This window comes from Tachyglossus aculeatus, chromosome 1 (assembly GCF_015852505.1).
Source record: "Tachyglossus aculeatus isolate mTacAcu1 chromosome 1, mTacAcu1.pri, whole genome shotgun sequence".
Classification (NCBI taxonomy): Eukaryota; Metazoa; Chordata; class Mammalia; order Monotremata; family Tachyglossidae; genus Tachyglossus; species Tachyglossus aculeatus.
In genome coordinates, this window is record NC_052066.1 from 106,321,573 (window position 1) to 106,339,956 (window position 18,384).

Sequence of the window (18,384 nt, forward strand, 5' to 3'; positions counted from 1 at the left end):
GCTTGAACTGCAAGGATAATGCTCAACAGGTTCCAAAGGAGACCAAATAGGGTTTATGCCTCCTATTTTTTAAGACAATTCCAAATTATCACCTGATATCTTTCAATGAATGAGCGGGAAGGACTTTAAGATTGAGAAAGAGTTTCAGGTACTCATCATACTCTGCACACAGAAACATTAAACAGCTCAGATCACAAATAGTTCCTTTTAAACTAGGACTTTGTTATGTGGGGTTAGGTGAGCATTCAAGCGAAGGAATTTGTGGAGTGCTTACTTTCTGTAGAGCACTGTACTAAGTGCTTGGGAGAGTACAAGACAACACAGTTGGCAGACCCATTCCCTGCCCACCAAGCTGACAAGAAACCAGGATATCTGTTATTCTAACCCCTGCAAGTCAATGATGCCTGCCTTCATTTTCCCCAAATCATTAGAACTCCTCCTTGTTTTACAAATATGTTATACACAGCAGAAAAAAAACCTAAAGATTATGAATGAAGGATGAGGTGTTTCACTTAATATTGGGAGAAAAGGGAAAGGAGACTGCCATTTGGAGAGAAAAAAAACAGAAATTAGGACAGTTAACAAACATGATTTGGGAGCAAAAATATTATAGGAACCTTCTAAAAAAATAAGCACTCCACACTGTAAACACAACCCTAACAGAAATTAAATGACTTCATTTGGTGTGAGAAATTTGAAAATCATCTCCTCTGATGTTTAATGCTGTTTAAAACCTCTGCAGTTAATAACCCCTCCCAATCTAACATTAACTTTATAGCTCTCTTGGAGTAAATCTGAACACAGTGGATTACAGAACCAGTGAAGTTATTACTACTTACCTAACGTAGCTCAGATCTACTCCTGTGGATACTGCTCTGGAAACATGCTCAAGGATAAACCAAAGGATACAAGCTCTGATAGAGTGGTATGAGAGACTTCACGGCCCTGCTAGCATTGATGCATGTGGCACAGATGAGGCTCGGCAGCAGTTTGGAAGTCACAATTGCTCCATCAAACAAAGGTCCAAAAAAAGGAACCTGTTGGTCAGAAGTAGAAACCACAGTGAGTTTTCCCGGCTCAAGAAAACAGATGTGAGTCCCGGTGGAAAACTGAGATATTTAATGACTAAGAGGCAGTGCTATCTTATAAAAACTATAGCTTACATGGTGAGATGAATTAATCAGGGGAGCTATAATTCTCTCACTTTAATAACCAGAATAGCATTACTCTTCGCTATCACCCTGCATATTTCAGCAAAGATTTAGTGACACACTGTCATTTTTAATATAGCTTTTTGTATCGCCATTCATATAGCTGCTCAGATTTACAAGACATTCTTAAAAATTTATTCCTCATTATGCAGTGTGCATAAAAAGGATCATTAACTGTTTCTTGAGGACTTTCAATTGTTTATTTTTAAATTGGTAAGCAATCTCACCCCTCGGGTGTGTATAAACACAACCGAGTGTGTTAGTGTGTATATACACTGGGGCACTATAGGAATGCTGCTTCTCATTCCTAAAGCTAAATGGAAAAACTCGATCTTGTTTTACAGAACTGTTGAGGTTGTAGTTTGCAGTGCCTGGCACTGTATTAATAGTGTAGAAATAAAGGTATTACTTGAAAATCCACTTGGGGGGCAACAAACTGAACTAAGTGCTTGGCAAAGTCATTCCCTAACCACAGTGAACTTAAACGCTAACAAGGCAGACAAAAAATATCTACAAATGAGGGTAGCCCGGTGTGGGCAGGGACTGTCTCTCTTTATTGCTGAACCGTACTTTCCAAGTGCTTAGTACAGTGCTCTGCACACAGTAAGTGCTCAATAAATACAACTGAATGAATGAATAAACTTACTGTATAATTGATTATACCTAAGTGCTGAGGGAGGTTATGAGAAGCAGCATCCTCTCCTACCTTCATTACCCAATCAGCCACCTTGCTGACCTCCCTGCCGCTCCCCACTCCAATCTCCACTTCACTCTGCTGCCCACAACATTTTTCTGTAAAAACATTCAGTGTTTCCCCACTCCTCAAGAACCTCCAGTGGCTGCTCATCCACTTCCACATCAAACAGAAACTCCTCACCATTGGCTTTAAAGCATTCAATCACCTTGCTCTTCACCTCCCTACTCTCCTACTACAACCCAGCCCACATACTTTGATCCTCTAATGCCAACCATCTCACTGTACCCCAATCTTGTCAATCTCACTAATGACCTCTCACCCACATCCTGCCTCTGGCCTTGAATGCTCTCCCTCCTCATATCCGACAGACAATGACTCTCCCCACCTTCAAAGCCTTACTGAAGGCACATTTCCAAGAGGCCTTCCCTGACTTCATTCTGTTGCCAGGATCATTTCTCTACAAAAACGTTCAGGACAGGTTTCCCCAGTCCTCAAGATACACCGGAGGTTGCCCATCCACCTCCACATCAAACAAAAACTTCTCACCATTGGCTTTAAATAATAATAATAACAATAATAACGATGGCATTTGTTAAGTGCTTACTATGTGCAAAGTACTGTTCTAAGCGCTGGGGGGGGATACAAGATGATCAGGTTGTCCCACGTGGGGCTCACAGGCTTCATCCCCATTTTACAGATGAGGTAACTGAGGCTCCGAGAAGTTAAGTGACTTGCCCAAGGTCACACAGCAGACATGCAGCGGAGCTGGGATTTGAACCCATGACCTCTGACTCCAAAGCCCGTGCTCTTTCCACTGAGCCATGCTGCTTTAAAGCACTCAATCACCTTATCCCCTCCTAACTCACCTCACTACTTTCCTATCACAACGCAGCCCGCAACAGTGCTTTGCACATAGTAAGCGCTTAACAAATGCCATTATTCTTATTATTATTATACTAAGCTCCTCTAATGCCAACCTTCTCACTGAACCTCACTCTCGTCTATCTTGCTGCCAACCTCTCACCCACATACTGCTTCTGGCTTGGAACACCCTCTCTTCTAACTAACAGACATTGACTCTCACCCCTTTCAAAGCCTTACTGAAGGCACATCTCCTCTAAGAGGTCTTCCCTCACTAAGCCCTCTTTTCCTCTTCTCCCATTCCCTCGTGTCATCCTGACTTGCTCCCCTTATTAATCCTCCCTCCCAACCCGACAGCACCTATGTCGATATCTGTAATATATTTATTTATATTAGTATCTATCCCCCCTCTAGACTGAGCTTGTTGTGGGTAGGGAAAAAAATAATGGCATTTGTTAAGTGCTCACTATGTGCCAAGAGCTAGTTTGGATACAGCGTGGCTTAATGGGAAGAGTCCAAGCTTGGGAGTCAAAGGTCGTGGGTTCTAATCCCTACTCCGCCACTTGTCAGTTGACTTTGGGCGAATCACTTCACTTCTCTGGGCCTCTGTTACCTCATCTGTAAAATGGGGATTAAGACTGTGAGCCCCATGTGGGACAACCTGATTACCTTGTATCCCCCACAGCACTTAGAACAGTGCTTGGCACATAGCGCTTAACAAATGCCATTATTATTATTATTATCTCCATTAAGGGAAAAATGAAAGGAAATGGGATTTGAGTTGCAGGATAAAGTCAAGCTTCAGCTCTGCACTGACTGGAAGCAAGGGGGTTTTAAGGATTGCATCCGGCTGGTTTCTGAAGAGAAGTGGTGGAATTTCCTCCTCAATGTTTAACTGAAATTGAATGGGTTCTCTTGGTAGCAATGGTAGGAAAAGCATCTCTCTGGACGAAATCAACCTGCATCTGGCTCAGGAGAATTCCCAGTCAGTGATGTAGCTACTTGCGCTCGGGTCTGTTCTACTCCTACTACAGTCCAGCCGGCATGCTCTGCTCCTCTAGTGCCAGCTTACTCACTGTGCCCTGATCTCACGTATTCATTCAATTGTATTTATTGAGCTCTTACTGTATGCAGAGCACTGTACTAAGTGCTTGGGAAGTACAAGTCGGCAACATATAAAGACAGTCCCTACCCAACAATGGGCTCAGTCTAGGAGGGGGAGACAGACGACAAAACATATAGACAGGTGTCAAAATTGTCCGAATAAGTAGACTCATAGCTATATGCACATCATTAACAAAACAGAGTAGTAAATATATACAAGTAAAATAGAGTAATAAATATGTACAAATATATACAAGTGCTATGGGGAGGGGAAGGAGTTAGGGTTGGGGGCGATGGGGAGAAGGAGAGGAAAAAATGGGCTCAGTCTGGGAAGGCCTCCTGGAGGTGAGCTCTCAGTAGGGCTTTGAAGGGAGGAAGAGAGCTAGTTTGGCAGATGTGTGGAGGGAGGACATTCAGGCCAGGGGAAGGACGTGGGCCAGTGGTCAACGGCGGGACAGGAGAGAACGAGGTACAGTGAGGAGGTTAGCAGCAGCAGAGGAGCGGAGGGTGCGGGCTGGGCTGGAGAAGGAGAGAAGGGTGGTGAGGTAGGAGGGGGTGAGGTGATGGACAGCCTGGAAGCCGAGAGTGAGGAGTTTTTGCTTGATTCGTAGGTTGACAGGCAACCACTGGAGATTTTTGAGGAGGGGAGTGACATGTCCAGAGCATAACTGTACAAAGATAATCTGGACAGCAGAGTGAAGTACAGACTGACACGGGGAGAGACAGGAGGATGGGAGATCAGAGAGGAGGCTGATGCAGTAATCCAGTCGGGATAGGATGAGAGATTGAACCAGCAAGGTAGCGGTTTGGATGGAGAGGAAAGGGCGGATCTTGGCGATGTTGTGGAGGTGAGACCGGCAGGTTTTGGTGACAGATTGGATGTGTGAGGTGAACGAGAGAGCGGAGTCAAGGATGACACCAAGGTTGCGGGCTTGTGAGACGGGAAGGATGTTAGTGCCGTCTACAGTGATGGGAAAGTCAGGGAGAGGACAGGGTTTAGGAGGGAAGATATGGAGTTCAGTCTTGGACATATTGAGTTTGAGATGGCGGGGCAGACATCCAGATGGAGATGTCCTGAAGGCAGGAGGAGATACGAACCTGGAGGGAAGGAGAGAGAGCGGGGGAGGAGATGTAGATTTGGGTGTTAGCATAGAGATGATAGTTGAAGCCGAGGGAGGGAATGAGTTCACCAAGCGAGTGAGTGTAGATAGAGAACAGAAGAGGATCAAGAACTGACCCTTGAGGCACCCCTACAGTAAGGGGATGGGAGGGGGAGGAGAAGCCCGCAAAGGAGACTGAGAATGAACGGCTGGACAGATAGGAGGAGAACTAGGAAAGGACGGGGTATGTGAAGCCAAGTTTGGATAGCGTGTTGAGGAGAAGGGGGTGATCCTGTGTCGAAGGCAGCTGAGAGGTCGAGGAGGATTAGAATAGACTAGGAGCTATTGGATTTGGCAAGAAGGAGGTCATTGGTGACCTTTGAGAGGGCAGTTTCGGTGGAGTGTGGGAGACTGAAGCCAGATTAGAGGGGGTCTAGGAGAGAACCCCTCTCACCAACCCCCTCTCACCACCGACTCCTTTCCTGTGTTCTCCCCCTGGCCTGGAACTCCCTCTCCCTCCATATATGCCAGACTACCACTCTCCCCACCTTCAAAGCACTGTGAAGGTCACATCTCCTTCAAGAAGCCTTCCCAGAGTAAGCCCTCTTTTCCCCGGCTCCCTCTCCCTTCTGCATCATCTAAGCACTGGGATCTGTGACCACTGGGCATTGGATATTCATTCTAGCCTCAACCCCAGGGCAGTTACGTATGCATATTTAAATTATATAATACAAACTATTTATTTATATTAATGTCTGTCTTCCCCTCTTTAGTGAATAGTGAATGCGTTCTGCTCCTAGTTCCTCCAACTGTCGGCTGTATGACCTTGGGCAAGTCACTGAACTTCTCTGTGCCTCAGTTACCGCATCCGTAAAATGGGGATGAAGACTGTGAGCCCTATGTGGGACAGCAACTATGTCCAATCCAATTACTTCCTATCTCCCCCAGCACTTAGTACAGTGCCTGGTGCATAGTAAGTACTTAATAAGCATGGCATAGTGGATAGAGCACGGGCCTGGGAGTCAGAAGGACATGGGTTCTAATCCCGGCTCCGCCAGTTGTCTGCTGTGTGACCTTGGACAAGTCATTTTACTTCTCTGTGCCTCAGTTATCTCATCTGTAAAATGGGGATTGAGACCATGAGCCCTACGTGGGACAGGGACTGTGCCCAACCCAATTTGCTTGTATCCACCCCAGCGCTTAGTACTGTGCTTGGCACATAGTAAGCACTTAACAAATAACAGAATTATTGCCATTATTATTAGACTATAAGCTCATTACGGGCAGGGAACCTATCCGCTAGCCCTGTTGCATTGTACTTACCCAAGTGCTTAGTACAGTGCTCTGCACATAGTAAGCACTCAATAAATACCATTAATTGATTCTCCCTCTCCTAACATATGACTCCCCCTCCCCTTCCCCCCCTTACCTCCTTCCCCTCCCCACAGCACCTGTATATATGTATATATGTTTGTACGTATTTATTACTCTATTTGTACATATTTATTCTATTTATTTTATTTTGTTAATATGTTTTGTTTTGTTCTCTGTTTCCCCCTTCTAGACTGTGAGCCCACTGTTGGGTAGGGACCATCTCTATATGTTGCCAACTTGGACTTCCCAAGCGCTTAGTACAGTGCTCTGTACACAGTAAGCACTCAATAATTAATACGACTGAATGAACGACTGAATGAACCTGCAAGGCAGCAGAGTGGTGGAGGCAGAGATGCTGGAAGCAGCTAGCCACCACCCTGGACACGGCATGCCTCGCAGAGTGTATTAAGCTCCCTGAAGGGCACTCTGCAAAAGAGAACAAGATATGTTGTGCACTGTTGTGCGTGTGAGTGTGTGTACAAGTACAGGATGAGTGGGAAACGGAGAACGAGAGGGAGGAAGGAGAAAAGAGGGAGTAAGGCCTCTTTTGCCCTCTCTTCCTTGCAAGTTGTCAGAGGACAGCATAGCCATGTGCAGACCAAACACAGACCATGCTCCCCTGCACCTCCCTCCTAAAATCCACCCCCAAATCAAGCTCAGTACTATTACTTAACATTTATTAAGTGCCCCTACTGTGCAAGATCTATGAAACAAGCAACCCAGAGGGAAACTCTGTAAATATTCAAAGGAAAATAGATCTTAATTTCTGGAGAGAAATCATCCTCACATGGATTTCTCAACCATAACACCACAATGAAAGAGACTACACAGGAGTTAGGAATAATTATCAATATTTAAGTTATGGATTTTTTTCCATCTGTACCGAGGCTTATCGCATAAATAAATACCCTTCATTATTCTTCTGGAACTGCTTGTGGGTGACTGAGACAGTCTTTCAATAAATGGACAAAAGGAATAATATAAATCCCTTGTATCCTGGGAATTCCTCTAATTAGAAGTGGCAATGAATTACAGGAGAAATTTGGTTTTAATATAACATCTGCAACTGACAGCTGCCTTTTCACACAGTTCCCCTTTAATGTCATTCCTTTACTTAAAACTATACCAAAGCAGCACAAATAGAGCCATAAAATATTTCCATAATTTTAGTTGATCTTGGATCTATTTAGCCTTTTCAACATTCGGTCCAAACTGCTTGGATTCTTTGTACATTTAAGACTAAGTGAAAGGAAATTATCATTTGAGAAATTTTAGCGGAGACTAAGTAGTCACACTTTAAAAAGGGAAAAATTCAAAGTGGCTTTTAAACCATGAAAAATGGAGTTTACATCATTCAAGTCGATTTTAAAAAGGGTTCCACCATCCTTCTTAATGGGCATGCGCTCCCCCCCCAACCTCCCCCTGGGATTCCACGCATCTGTATCCCTTTTCACCACTCCACATAAAAATACACACACTAACGGGTTAAGATCTTTGAAGACATTCAGGAATTCTGATAACTGAATGGGTCAAAAACGAATCTGTGACCACGACTAAGTATTAATGAGGGTGAAGGTCCCAGAACTTCAACCACCATTTGATGGCTATTCAGGTGGGGGCCAGGGGAGACGGGAGAGGGGTGGAAAAGGAGAGTTGGGGGTTAGGAGAAAGAAGTCTGGGGGAGTTTGGTCAGTGAATGGCGGTGTCATCGGGAGCCAGCTCAACTACCCTTATCCTGCTTCTGATGTGGAGAGGACACAAGCTGGCTGGCTCTCTCTCTGTCTTTTCTATTACTTCTGTGATGTAGATGTGGGGACAAGGAAAGCAAGGGGATGGATATTTCTTGATTCAGGTCTTCACTCACGTGCCAGGGTTTCTGATAACTAATATAATCTCTGCATTCTTCAAGTAGGCTACTCTCTCCACCTGCCTGCCAAAAGGGATGTAGAAATCAATGGTGCTTCTAGAATTGCAGTTGTCATAGAGATTCTCGAAGATAGAAAGGGCCAGATTTCTAAAATGGATGTCCTTTAGTTTGGACTTTGTACGCACAGCACCAAATCTGAGCAGCCTCTGCCAGAGCTGTCGGCTAGAATGTACAACTCCAGGGTACGGTTCCTTCACCTGTCAGCCACGAGCTGACAAGGCCATCCAGCCAGTTAAAAGTGGGTCGGAAAAGGAGGCCGCTTTAAATATTAAAGTGTGCATCACAAATTTAACAAAGCAAGTGCTTCTGACGGCAAAATGCAATTTCAGCTGCTGTGGGAGAAAGTGAATTTTGACGTGAAAGCAATAAGCATATCATCTACAATTTGAAAGGCATGTGCTCAGTGTTTTTAAGCACTTAGTTTATTTACTTGTGAGGATTACATTCAGGTTCTGCAAGATAACATGATGTGTTTTACAAGAATTAGCATGGCCAAGGAGAAAGAGGAGGGTGTCAGGGAGTCACAAGACCTGGGTTCTAATTCTGGCTCCTCCCTTTGCCTGCTGTGCAACCTGGGACAAATCACTTAACTTCTCTGTGCCTGTTTCCTCTTCTGTAAAATGGGAAATAAATACCTGTTCTTCCTCCCACTCACAATGTGAGCCCCACATGGGATGGGGACTGACCTACCTGATTATCTCTTATCAACCCCAGCACCAAACACCTAAACAACACCGCAATTACCACTGATATTTAATTCAAAAGTCCGAGAACTCGAAAACAGTTAATTATTTTACAGACAGTTGGGTATCATTTCAAAGAATAAACAAACTCCTGCATAAACTCCTTCTAGACTGTGAGCCCATTGTTGGGTAGGGACCGTCTCTATATGTGGCCAACTTGTACTTCCCAAGCGCTTAGTACAGTGCTCTGCACACAGTAAGCACTCAATAAATACGATTGAATGAATGAATGAATATGAGATCTTTTTAAACCCGATTAGCAGGTGTACTGGTTATCCAAACACACATCAAAACTTCTGCTTTACGATCAGATGGAGAAGTATAAAAGAAATGTAAATGGCGGCAAGTGGTATTGGATGTATTCTGGATGCAAGGTGCACACCGGCTCTGTGAATGCTTTTACTTGTTTTCAAGCTAGCTGTCAGATATGTTACATATAATAAAACAGGGAGGTAATTGGAACAGTAAACCTAAAATGGCTAAATTTCAATGGAGTTGGAAGCGAGAGTCACGAGTGTATTACAAACGGCCCTGAATTATTATATTCCCCATTAATGAGGTACACAAAAGTACAATTTGAATATGCATGACCCCATCCAACAATCAGTTCTTTTTGTGTTCCGATTTTGTCCAAAACAGATAAAGCAAAACTATTTTTCGAATGATGATGTTGGCAGGCTATGAGCCAGAAGGGAGAATTACACTCCAATCAAATATACAGGTAGCAGAAGAAAACACCTTAATCTTGGTCATCTACAAATCCTACAATAAGTTGCCTTCGCCTTCCCAGAATGAATATTCCGCACAATTCAAGCAGCTGCTTCATTAAGATTTGTCGGCAAAAATAATGATTTTTTTTCGGGTGTGGGGGGGGGTTCACTCAAAGCTGGCAAAGTTAAATAAACCTTTTGAGTACAAACAAAGACTTCACTTCTCTGACAAGTAGCACTAGTTAAAAGACTGGAGAATGGGTAAACTACTGCACCAAATGGCTGAGAATTAATATCTGATGACTAGCCGCAATCTAACGAGGCATCTGTGTCCCAGGGAACCCACAGTATGTCCCTGGCGGTATGTGTGGTGTGTAGAGTCTGCATGGTATTCTTTGTCCTCTTTTGCAGGCAGCTTTTCGTCTCATTGTTTAGAATATCCTCATGCATCTGTGACGCGTGGAATGCATTCATACTAACAGACTTACTATTGTTTTCTCTCAGAAGCTTTGTTGAGCAAAGACTGCATCACGGTTCCCGATAATTATATTGCTTAATTAATCAAGACAAAAAAAAATTTGCAAATCACTGCCTGGTTGCCAAGCAGGAGATAAAAAATGAAAACAATACAAGCTGAAGCAATATAACAAAGTAACAGCTATCTGATCAGAAATTCTTATATAATGAAGCTATTAATGCTAAATCGGTTAATTTTAACATTGCTCCAGGTGTCCCGACTTAGATGCAAACAAAAAGGCTAACATTATGTATATAAAAGGCCAAATGTTGCCATGGATTCTGTAACCTGATAGAGAGGACAGCCTTTTCATTCGATTAGGGAATGCAATTTAAATACCAGGGCCTGAAGCCAAACAACAGACATTCCCCTTTGCAAGCCTCTTTCATTCACCCTGGGGTCAGTAGTTGGTGAACAAAAGGTCAGCCACACTTGCCCTGGAAATGTCTGGATTAATTTTATTACATTGTAATGGTTTGTACTTTAAATGTCGGGATAACACTAAATTTCCAGTTGGCTATTCTGTTCTGCCCTTCGGGCTTTTGGAACAAAAATATGAAGAAATGGTTTCTCTCTTTGCTGAATCCAGTTGCGTATAAACTGCCACCAAATTTAGAACAATGACTTCTCAATATTATAAATGAAAATAACTTCAGAAGATAACGTTATGCAATGTCATAGTATTCTAAGTTAAAATTCGGATCACTTTAGATTCTGTGAAAAGGTAATTGATTATTGCTCCTTAGATCCAAAATACACTTTCATAAAATTAAACCACCTATTTAACAGTTATACAAATAGACTAATACCAGATGGTTTACAGGCACATAGCAATGCACACTTCCTAAGCTCAAAAATACCTTAAATTTTAAATACCTTAAAATTTAATGTGAATATCATTTATTCTGATAACTACAAATTTGCTGAATAATGCTTGAAAAGGAAACATAGATTTAACGAAGGGTAATATGAATGTTCCTGAAAATCTTGCTCACCCACAAAAGCTCAAACCACATCTGTCTACCAGAGAATCAGCATGGCTCAGTGGAAAAAGCCTGGGCTTGGGAGTCAGAGGTCATGTGTTCTAATCCCGGCTCCGCCGTTTGTCAGCTGTGTGACCTTGGGCAAGTCACTCAACTTTTCTGGGCCTCAGTTACCTCATCTGTACTTGGGACAACCTGATTACCTTGTATCTATCCCAGTGCTAAGAACAGTGCTTGGCACCTAGTAAGCGCTTAACAAATACCAACATTATTATTATTACCAACTCTGTTGTACTCTGCCAAGGGCTTGGTCCAGTGGTCTGTATGTATTAAGTGCTCAATAAATACCACTGATTGATTGATTGACAGGGATTCTGATCTTGATTATCTTGTATCATCCTGTATCAAGTGCTTAGTACAGTGCTCTGCACACAGTAAATGCTCAATAAATACAACTGAATGAATGAATCCTCAGCATTTAGCACAGTGCGTGGCCCACAACAAGCCCTAAATACCATAGTTGTTATGACTAAATACATAAAACAAACATTTGATGCAGAGTAATTCATTTTGTCAATCTAAACTTTTGATTCTTGTCCTTTTTGCTGAAAGACATATCCCTGAAGGAATACACACAAACAATATATATGTACATACACACACACACACACACACATACAGAAAATGTTGTAAGTGAGGTAAGCACATATATACACCTTTCATTCGTTCATTCATTCAATAGTATTTGTTGAGCACTTACTGTGTGCAGAGCACTGTAGTAAGTGCTTGGGAAGTACAAGTTGGCAACATATAGAGACGGTCCCTACCCAACAACGGGCTCACAGTCTAGAAGGGGGAGACAGACAACAGAACAAAACATGTGGACAGGTGTCATGTCATCAGAATAAATAGAAATAAAGCTATATGTACATCATTAAGAAAATAAATAGGACAGTAAATATGTACAAGTAAAATAAATAGAGTAATAAATCTGTACAAACACATATACCTCTGTTGTGGGGAGGGGAAGGAGGTAGGGCTGGGGGGATGGGGAGGTGGAGAGGAAAAAGGGGGCTCAGGCTGGGAGGAAAAAGGGGGCTCAATCTGGAGCTCAGTCATTTACAACATTTTCCCTAAAGATCAGGAAAAGATTCCCAGTTTGGGAAAATCCTAGTTTTAAACCTGATTCACTATTAAAATTCTGTGAGCATTCAGACCTCTTCAAAGATGAAAGCAACTTTTCAAATACACTGAAAGACCATGGGTAGATGTGGGTCTTACCCAGCGCTGTTATGAATCACCTTCTTTGGATACCCCACGGAAACTCCGATTACCTTTAATATTCAGTGACTCTTTATGGTAAATTTCCCAATTAGCTGGAATTTACAGTTGCTCCAAATAAATAGCAAATATGAATAAAAGGTATAAAATTATGTACAGCCTTTGAACATCTTAACTTACAGTTAATTCCCACCAAATAGAACAGTCTAGCATCTATTCTGTCTCAGAAGTAGGTTAGTCATTCACCAGTAAAAAAGTCAATGAATATAACACATTCCCCTTATTATTTTTCAAGCGACGTAGTAACAGCTTTCTATATGCCAAACGGTGTGCAAGATGATTATTTCACCAATAATTTAGTGAAAACGTACCTCCGGTTTTTTCGTTATCTCGATGAAGAACATGCGATTCTTCATTGGATAAATAATAATTAAAACATCTCCAAAATCTGTTGGTATAATGCCCCTGCGGTAGTTCCTGGTGTGTTCAGACCAGACAATGTGAACCTCATCATTTCCCAAGTGACGAAGCTGCAATGGCAAATTGGCTCTTTATTAATCAGAGTGATAACAACAGTTTATGAGGGGTCATGGCTTACAAATTGAATTACAATGCTCGGCAGCAGAAATATTTCATTACCAAAAAAATGTTAGCACGCTGATTTCATCTACACGCGGCATAAACGTGTGGGTGGCGAGAGTACTTCCCTCATTTAAAACACTTATGGTGTTTAGTTGCATAATGTGCATAAGCATATTATGCACAAAATTACGCTAATCACACATGTATCCAAAGGTGTTAATTGTGAACAATTCCAACATCAGCTGCAACACTTCACTGAAAATCTAGTATGGGATATTACATGGCATACCTCACAAAAAAATTCAAAACATTCTTTTTACACTTAAGGTGTAAAACCATCTTTGTTTTGGAAACTAATCTGTTGGTTTCCCAAGAATTAAACTTAAATAAAGATAAAATTGTATAACTTTACTTTCAGTGCTCAAGGGAAGAAAGTTAAATTGTAGAATTGACAAATTCATTAAAAAAATTCAGTAAGTCCCAAATATTCATTCATTCAATCGTATTTATTGAGTGCTTGTGTGCAGAGCACTGTATTAAGCTCTTGGGAAGTATAAGTCAGCAACATATAAACAATTACTTTAGTAATTAGGGTATACAAAACAAAAACAGAGAAGTGGCTAGTCCTAATGGAAAGGAGGACCTGGGTTCTAATCTGAGCTCCACCACATGTCTGCTGTGTGACCTTGGACAAGTCATTTTTGAATTTTTTAAAAAATTTATGGTATTTGTTAAGCGCTTACTATGTGTCAGGCACTCTAATAAATGCTGGGGCAGATATGAGCTCATCAGGTTAGACACAGTCCATGTTCCACATGGCACTCACAGTATTAATCCCCATTTTACAGGCACAGAGAAGTGAAGTGACTTGTCAAGGTCACACAGCAGACAAGTGTTAGAACTGGAACCTGTGGAACAGGTTGGAACAGAATTAGAATCTGACTTCCAAACCCTTGCTCTACCAACTATGCCACGCTGATTCTCAATTTACCTTCTCTGTGCCTCAGTTACCTCATCTGTAAAATAGGGATTAAGATGGTGAGCCCTCTGTAGGCCAGGGACTGTGTCTAAACTTTCATTCATTCATTCATTCATTCAATCATATTTATTGAGTGCTTACAGTCTGTATTAAGCATATGGGAGTATAATATAACAATAAACAGACACATTGCCTGCCCACAATGAGATTACAATCTGGGGGGGGGGGGGAGACATTAATACAAATAAATAAATTACAGATATATACATAAGAGCTTTGGGGCTAGGATGGGGGGGATGAATGTAGGGAGCAAGTCACAGCAACACAGCTGTGGGAAAAGAGGAAAGATGTGCTTAGTTAGGGAAGGCCTCTTGGAGGAGATGTCCCTTCAACAAGGCTCTGAAGGGACAGAGTACCCCAGTGCTTAGTACAGTGCCTGGCACATAATATGCGCTTAACAAATACCATTAAACAAGTCACTTAACTTCTCTGTGCCTCGGTTACCTTATCTATAAAACGGGGATTAAGACTGTGAGCCCCATGTGGGACATCCAACGTGATTATATTGTGTTTACCCCAGTGCTTTATACAGTGCCTGCACATGTAGTCTGCACTTAACAAACGAAAAAACCCCCAAATTATCAATACTGAAAGCGATCATTTCAATTACTATTATTGTATTATTCCATTATTATTATTATTATGGCCAACAGTAAAAAGTTGAGCAAATACAATTACCGAGCAGCTAATCAACAGTTGTTTATAAAGCTCAAACAATCCCTAACACGGATTTAAACTTTTTATACTATTGCTACTCCGCTGTTTAGCTTCCTTTGCCCTACCATAAACAATCAATAGAAGAATGCTATGGCTATCATCAATCAATCAATCAATCAATCGTATTTATTGAGCGCTTACTGTGTGCAGAGCACTGTACTAAGCGCTTGGGAAGTACAAGTTGGCAACATATAGAGACAGTCCCTACCCAACAGTGGGCTCACAGTCTAGAAGGGGGAAGACAGAGAACAAAACCAAACATACTAACAAAATAAAATAAATAGAATGTACAAGTAAAATAAATACAGTAATAAATATGTACAAACATATATACACACATACAGGTGCTGTGGGGAAGGGAAGGAGGTAAGACGGTGTGGATGGAGAGGGGGACGAGGGGGAGAGGAAGGAGGGGGCTCAGTGTGGGAAGGCCTCCTGGAGGAGGTGAGCTCTCAGTAGGGCCTTGAAGGGAGGAGGAGAGCTAGCTTGGCAGATGGGCAGAGGGAGGGCATTCCAGGCCAGGGGGATGACATGGGCCGGGGGTCGATGGCCGAACAGGCGAGAACGAGGCACGGTGAGGAGATTAGCGGCAGAGGAGCGGAAGGTGCGGGCTGGCCTTTGAAGCCGGGGGAAGAGTAACTTTCTGTCGGATTTGAGGAGGGAGGGATTCCGGGCTAGAGGCAGGATGTGGGCGAGGGGTCGGTGGCGAGGCAGGTGAGATCGAGGCACAGTAAGAATCAATCAATCAATCGTATTTATTGAGCACTTACTGTGTGCAGAGCACTGTACTAAGCGCTTGGGAAGTACAAGTTGGCAACATATAGAGACGGTCCCTACCCAACAGTGGGCCCACAGTCTAGAAGGGGGAGACAGAGAACAAAAGAAAACACATTAACAAAATAAACAGAATAGATATGTACAAGTAAAATAAATAAATAGAGTAATAAATCCGTACAAACACATATACATATATACAGGTGCTGAGGGGAAGGGAAGGAGGTAAGGTGGGGGGATGGAGAGGGGGAGGAGGGGGAGAGGAAGGAGGGGGTTCAGTCTGGGAAGGCCTCCTGGAGGTTAGCACTAGATGAGCCAAGTGTGTGGTCTGGGTTGTAGAGGAGACAAGTGAGTTGTGATAGGAGGGGGCAAGGTGATGGACTGCTTTTAAGCCAATGGTGAGGAATTTCTGTTTGGTACAGAGCTCTATGGGCTACCACTGGAGTTTTTTGAGGGGCGGGGGTGATATGTCCTATCATGAAAAATAACGTGCAAATACCTAACTTTTCTCTCAGCCTAAATGATACAGAGCATTGTATGAACTTATCTCATGAACTCCATGTCTTTATGCTACAGTTTGGTTCTTAGATTTGTAACAAAAGAAATGAACAGGGTACTTTTGACTATTACATATGTGAAACATGTTAGTATAATACAGAAAATTCTCTTCATCTACCGCTCAACTACATCGGGAAAAATACAGATGAAAACAACACATTCTCTTTTCCATTATAAGGTTTCAAAAGAAGTCGGTTACTCTGAAATGCCTCATTCTTCTGAATCTCATTCTTTTGGGAGGAACTGTTCAAGTCAATTATTTAAAAAGAGATCGGCACCTACATCTTTGTGCTTGGAGAGATGAGGACAATACAATCCTGTCTCTAAGTAAGGGCTCGTGGGCACGTCTAACCACTCGTGCCAAGCCCAAGTCACAATGGGGGAGACAATTTGATGGTGCTCCCAACTTCATTTTAAAATGGAAAACTGCACAATATACGTGGGTTTTGTCCCTATTCACATATATCATTACAAAAGGGCAGGGAACAAAAAGTGGGGCCCACACCCTTTTTTTAAAAAGGGTCAGTTAAAAATAAAAGATACTGCTTTCTTTTTTTTTTTTAACCAACATCTCACCCAGCATTACTTTCTTCTTAATGGGTCCTACACAGTCTTTTAAAATGCGTGACAGCTCCTTGCCCAGTGCAGAACGATACCACTTCCAGAGTGGAAACATGGTTGTCATTCTATGCCAGGGATTCAACAAAGCTGTATTTTTACCTGAAAAGGGGATAGCTTCTAATTGAAACTTCAGAGGGAATTTAGACAAACAGAATGCTATTACTGGAAATGGAATTCAGCCAGGACCCAACACCTAACACCCCTAATCTTGCAAATAGAGCCTCTGTCTTCAGAGCACTGTGCCCCTTGAATTAGTACATCGGCAACTGATTTATGGGATGAGTCCCACCTACTGAATCACCGTGTTTCCTGAGTTTTCCTTGGAGGCTCCAGGCTCTCTGGTTCGGGAAATCTAGAAAGTCTTCAGCTTTAAAAATGTGCCCCAAACGTACCCAAACTACTCCACGCTCATGGTTGTGGACTCTGATAGCAAAGAATTATTATGTACTTTCAGGTTGGCATTATCCTATCTCCTAGAATTCATGCACAAAAGAAATCAAAAATTTAAAATAGTTGTCCAGTGCAATACATGGAGAAAATCTGCTTACCCTGTTCTTCCATTTTCAGACCTCCATAAACCCAGTACCAGAGTAGTGAACTTCCGCTAAACAAACTGCAGGCTTAATTAAAATAATTAATGGAATTAAAATAAGTTCTCTCTCTTTCTCTCTCTAGATGTCTATCTATATCATTACACTGTTCTTTAAAAATGTGATATTCATCCTAATGTTGTTTATTTTTCTGTGTTGCATGGCAAAAGCCTCTGGGTACCTTGGACTTTAATGAACTAAATCACAGAATTAACAGCAATGGCGATATGCCCAATTAATGGATAAAGTTGGAGAAAAATGTGTACACCCCTACCCACTCATGACAACCAAACACATGAGGTGACACAGGGCAATAATTAAAATGAAAAGAGACCTTAGCCTCATACGAAAGAAGGCCAGAACACGGAGGGAGGGAGAATTCTAGAAGCGCCATCTTTTCTTTCTGGTTTAAAAGATAAATTTATCGCAACCGCAAACCTCACAGTTTCAATCATGTGCCCTCAGAAAAAGGACAGATTACCTGCTCCAATATTTCACCTTGGGTGTGTCTCAATGCTCTAAAGTTAGAGCAGGCCGTGAAAGTCCGTGAACCTTAGGGCCTCCATTCCTTAAACCGTTCCCTAATTAAGCATGCCCCTGTTTACTCCACCACGACGTGTGCTTCAGGATGAACGTTATGGCCGGCTACCAGACAAATGCTCATTTTTTCCTGTTTTGCAAAACTGCATTCGGGTCTAGCTGTGCCCTACTTTTGCTCGTTCTCTTGAGTAAATAGTTTAAAGTCACCGTGCGTTAGCTATTCTGCCGGCTGCCTGACAGGCAGCACGCCACTGGTGTCACCGGTCATGGTCCACACCTAATAGCCTGACCTCCTTTTCTGACTAATTGCATTACACAGCCAGCTGGCTCCCGCACGGAGTCGTCTGTTTGATGGAAGAATTCCCGCTCCTAAGTAGGCATGGCTGCTACTTCTACGAAGTAACAGTCCGCTCTGACATCCCCATTGTTCGTCTGACAGTGAGCCCGTCCTAAAA

The 18,384-nt window shown here is 42.4% G+C and overlaps 1 protein-coding gene across 1 annotated transcript in view; it reads right to left on the minus strand.

The window, feature by feature from the left end:
- RALGAPA2 (Ral GTPase activating protein catalytic subunit alpha 2) overlaps positions 1–18,384 on the minus strand; it is a 421,002-nt gene that overhangs the window by 115,243 nt on the left and 287,375 nt on the right. Inside the window, exons 36-37 of the mRNA XM_038744021.1 lie at positions 12,880–13,038; positions 910–1,037 (exon numbers count right to left, since the gene is read on the minus strand). Coding sequence (XP_038599949.1) covers positions 910–1,037; positions 12,880–13,038 — 287 coding nt within the window. The remainder of the gene's footprint in view (positions 1–909; positions 1,038–12,879; positions 13,039–18,384) is intronic.